At 41.6% G+C, this 4287-nt stretch overlaps 1 protein-coding gene across 1 annotated transcript; it reads left to right on the forward strand.

The window, feature by feature from the left end:
* The first annotated feature begins 425 nt into the window (after positions 1 to 425).
* On the forward strand, positions 426 to 3891 carry LOC127311402 (ATP-dependent Clp protease proteolytic subunit-related protein 2, chloroplastic). Its single transcript, XM_051341826.2, has 9 exons — positions 426 to 584; positions 698 to 744; positions 845 to 917; positions 1638 to 1758; positions 1834 to 1971; positions 2677 to 2793; positions 2885 to 2953; positions 3057 to 3152; positions 3442 to 3891. Exons 1-9 carry the CDS (start codon positions 505 to 507, stop codon positions 3595 to 3597), a joined length of 897 nt encoding a protein of 298 aa, XP_051197786.1. The 5' UTR covers positions 426 to 504; the 3' UTR covers positions 3598 to 3891.
* Positions 3892 to 4287: the final 396 nt, after the last annotated feature.

Here is a 4287-nt window from a genome sequence, read left to right on the forward strand (position 1 = left end):
GCGCCGCTGCAGGGAAAAGAGACGCGTGCGACATCACTTTGTACCTTTTTTCGAACAATGTTTAGCATTCAACTTGAGGGTGCTGATAACCAAGCGAAACTTGAGAGATCAGTGGCGGGCCAGCAAGTGTTAGCCCCACCCTAGCATTTCATCCTAGTATGTTTTTTATAGTGAAAAAAAAAAGAACTAAGAAAGCTACCTCATACATTTTCCCTCTTATCATGTTTAATTAAGTCGGGGATGCATACATGTCCGGCGTTAATTAAACATGATTGGAGGTGGTAGCACATCCATTTTTTTTTGGTTGCTCTGCCCTAGAGAAAATTTCTAGAAGTGCCACTATGAAAAATATAGAGAAAAGAAAAGGCTCTCGAATACATATCTCATCAATTCCAAATGTGGCAAATCTGATCAAGGGATGCGCCAATCTTGGCGCAAATACACCATCTTCCCCCTTCCGTTATCCGTTCAGGCGCTCACGGCCAACTCCGCAGACCTGCTCCAATGGCGCTGTCCCGGACGGCGCCCGCCAACTCCTCCTGCTTCCACCCGCGAGCCCTCGCCAGCCCGGCCTCCTCTCTCAGGTCAGCTTGCGCCTTCGCCTCCCCATCTCCACCCGCACCCTTCTCTCATCCCCTAAACCCTAGCTAACCCGATCCCCATCCTCTCTCCTCTGTCTTTGTTTCCCATTTCGCAGCGTGGGCACCAAGGTCTTCGTCGGACTGAAGGCGCAGACCAGGCTCGGTGAGCACGAAATCAAACTGAACCGTTCGAATTTACTATACTATGAGTTTCTTTTTCTGGTGGTTCATTTTGGTTTGGGGGTTTGGAAATGCTGCCGCAGGCTCGTCCGAGTCGTCGTGCCCCAATGTCAACGCCCGGTTCTACACCGCCGTCAACCGGAGGGTCTCACTGGGGTACGTGCTCTCTCATCCTTGGTATCAATAACAATACGATTGTGCTGATGATTTGGAAGTTGGTGTGTCGTTATATGTGATGTAGCGCTGCACGTTCGTCAGGTGCTATCTTCAGTCTCCATTTTCGGTTCTAGTTAGCTACTTGTGCTTGCCCAGGTAGTTCATGTAATTATCAGGCGGTCACGGTTTGTGTCGAAATACTTGTAGGCTTTCTTTATAATGTCAAAGGATGGTTTTAAGTTTTGATTGCATCGAGTTGTTGTGTACATTGGCCACATTTATACTTATTTGCAATGGATGGAGGATATGGATAAAATGTTGTCCAGTTCGTAAAAACAATTGATTCGCGTGTACACCAAGATGGGAGCTATCAGTCAAGTAACAAAGAATTGCTTAATTTGCGATCGTTCTATCAAGAGAACACATATTTTTCAAAGTTTGCTTTTTTTACGAAATGGAGGCTGAAACCCCCGGCCTCTGCATCAAAATGATGCACACAACCTTTTTTATTTAGATTATTCAACAGAGCCTTACAAAGGAAATACAAAGATCAACCGAAAGCCACCTCACGAGCGACAACTTTCACATCACCTACAAGCTTGATGAAGATCAATATTTGTGATAGCTAATTACTCAAAAAAATTACCCAATATCATAAAAAAAATCTGTACACATTTGTTCCCTTAAATATCTAATCCTACCTGTATTCACACTTATTAGGTTATCGAACAAGAGAGCTACCAGGGCACGTATTTCAATGATGCCTGTTGGTACACCACGGGTACCTTACAGAACGCCTGGTGAAGGAACGTGGCAATGGCTTGACATATGGAATGCTTTAGTAAGAGATCACAATACCTAATTCAATGCTTAATTCCATAACACCTGTGGAGTAATTTTCATCTTCTTTATGCAGTATCGTGAACGTATTATCTTCATTGGGGACACTATCGATGAAGAATTCAGTAACCAACTATTGGCAAGCATGCTGTATCTCGACAGTGTTGATGACTCAAAAAAGATTCTTCTATACATCAATGGTCCAGGAGGCGATGTAAGAACTTAACGACACTACCATTGTGTTCTTGTCGGTTGTCCTTCTTTTATGTCACTTGTTTTGTAAATATTGGTTCATGTTCCTGTGTCCTGCAAGCTGTACTATCTTCTAAATAATTTGGAATCCAAGGTGATGTCCCCATAGTTTATCTTGAAAAGATAAAATTGTGATGAACTGGTTGGATCTAAGGGTAGGTAGTTCAGTAAGTACAGAATTGTCTGAACTTCTGTATCTTGTGCTGAGTTATATTTGATGTCCTACTCTCTTATGGGACAAAAGTAGCACGAAAACTTGTATGGCTATGAAATGAAAATACTCATTCTGGAAAAAGTGCATCTTATTGTAGTGTGATCATCTTGGAGGCAAAATCAAGTGATGATGATATATAACAATATTCCGTATGTAGTAGCTCTAATTGTTTGGAAAGCTCACTGGAAATTAAACTTCATTACAAAATGGCATGTGAATGCACCTTTATATTGATTGCGATGATGAGAACTGCTGTTAAATGCACCAGGAAGACTTTATAATCTGTTGTTTCAGTGTACCATATAGCTTGTTAATATATGTTTATTTTGATGCTCCGGAATGGCTAACAAAGCTATTGAAGTGTCTCACCGAACACATACTCCTAGCTAACTCATGCCATTAATAATTTTTTCTAGGTGAGGCTTTCTAATTTTTTCTTTAACGATATTGCAGCTTACACCATGCATGGCATTATATGATACCATGCTAAGCCTAAAAAGTCCTATTGGTACTCATTGCCTGGGCTTTGCATTCAACTTGGCAGGATTCATTCTTGCAGCTGGTCAGAAGGTATGGGTAGTTAAGTACATACTCCTTTCTGCACTTTGTTTGTTTTTTGATGCCCACTATAATTTTTTTTGTATTATTTTATACAATTTAGGGTTCACGTACTGGTATGCCTCTTTGCCGGGTTTCACTTCAATCACCTGCTGGAGCAGCTCGAGGCCAGGTCTGGGCTTAGCAGAAGCTTCCCAATCATTGTTGTGTTAAAAGTCTGTTAAGTGTGCAGTTATTATTGAAGTGGCTTATTGTACGCTTATATTTCCCTACAGGCTGATGATATAGAAAATGAAGCTAACGAACTTAATCGGATCAAAAACTATCTTTATGGCAAGTTAGCAGAGCACACAGGTCATTCTGTTGATCAGGTAAGCATTTTGTGTTGGATGTTCTAGTTATTTTGTCCGTCATCATCTGCTAGGCCGCTACTCTAGTTTAGCTTTCAGTTAAAAGCCTTTTGGTGTGTCCTGCTTACTTTCACTGTGCCTATGGCTTTGATTCTTTTTTTTTCACATATCGTATTAAATCCAAAAAAAGATGTCAGTACCATCTTTGTACTTCCCTATATGTGCAACTATGGTTGGTCTGTCTCTGCAGTTGCAATCCTAACTTCCTAAGCATTCCTATGGTGTAAAATTTTAATTATTCTGGTGGCAGGTTCATGAGGACCTATCCAGGGTGAAGCGCTTCGATGCTGAAGGAGCCCTCGAGTATGGAATCATCGACCGTATCGTTAGGCCATCTCGGATCAAGAAAGAGGGCGGCTCGACCACTGGTCAAAAGAAGGATCTGCGAAACCTGGGGCTTGGTTAAAGATAGATGTTATCTTGTGTATCAGAGTTAGCGTTAGACTGCCACTAGTTTCCACGTTCGATCTTGCTTTGGAACCTTGATGCTTCCTTTTACCAGTTCATGTGGAGGCATGAGATTTAGTTGTTTGTTGTCTGCAGTTCCCCTAGACTTCAGGCAACAACATCAGGCAGAAGTGATCCGTGGCAGCATTTGTTTTTTCCTTCCATAGCAAGAAAACGCTGCATACATTTTTAAAATACTTTGGAGAATGTGGATGGAGCAATCAGCAATATTCCATATGAATATTTTCAGTAAGGTTTGCTGTGTCTGAAAGACCACCTGTGAAAAGAGGGAATCTGCGAAACCTGGGGCTTGGCTAATAATAGATGTTAGCTAGCGCATCAGAAGTTACTGTTAGACTGCCACTGTTATCCACGTTTGATTCTAGTTTGAAATCTTGATGCTTCTATTATTCCGTTTATGTGGCGCTATGAGATTTTGTTCTTTGTTTCCTCTAGTGTCCCTATACTTTAAGACAGCAAACAACATTCAGAACTGCTATGGATGGTACTAGTTTTTTATGTCTGTACTTTCATGCATACCGAGTAACTCGCCGCGAACATTTTACAAACCCACTTCCGAATGTGGTTGGAGCAATCAGCAATGCTCTGTCAGAATCTTTTTTAGGATTGGGGTCTGCTGTTGTCTGCA

This window comes from Lolium perenne, chromosome 7 (genome assembly GCF_019359855.2).
Source record: "Lolium perenne isolate Kyuss_39 chromosome 7, Kyuss_2.0, whole genome shotgun sequence".
Classification (NCBI taxonomy): Eukaryota; Viridiplantae; Streptophyta; class Magnoliopsida; order Poales; family Poaceae; genus Lolium; species Lolium perenne.

Excerpts from the sequence above, each read along its gene's own strand:
- LOC127311402 (XM_051341826.2), top strand. The coding sequence starts at position 505 with ATGGCGCTGTCCCGGACGGCGCCCGCCAACTCCTCCTGCTTCCACCCG. Across the intron at positions 1,759-1,833 it reads TTGACATATGGAATGCTTTA|TATCGTGAACGTATTATCTT; the intron begins GTAAGAGATCAC and ends TTCTTTATGCAG. Across the intron at positions 3,153-3,441 it reads CAGGTCATTCTGTTGATCAG|GTTCATGAGGACCTATCCAG; the intron begins GTAAGCATTTTG and ends TTCTGGTGGCAG.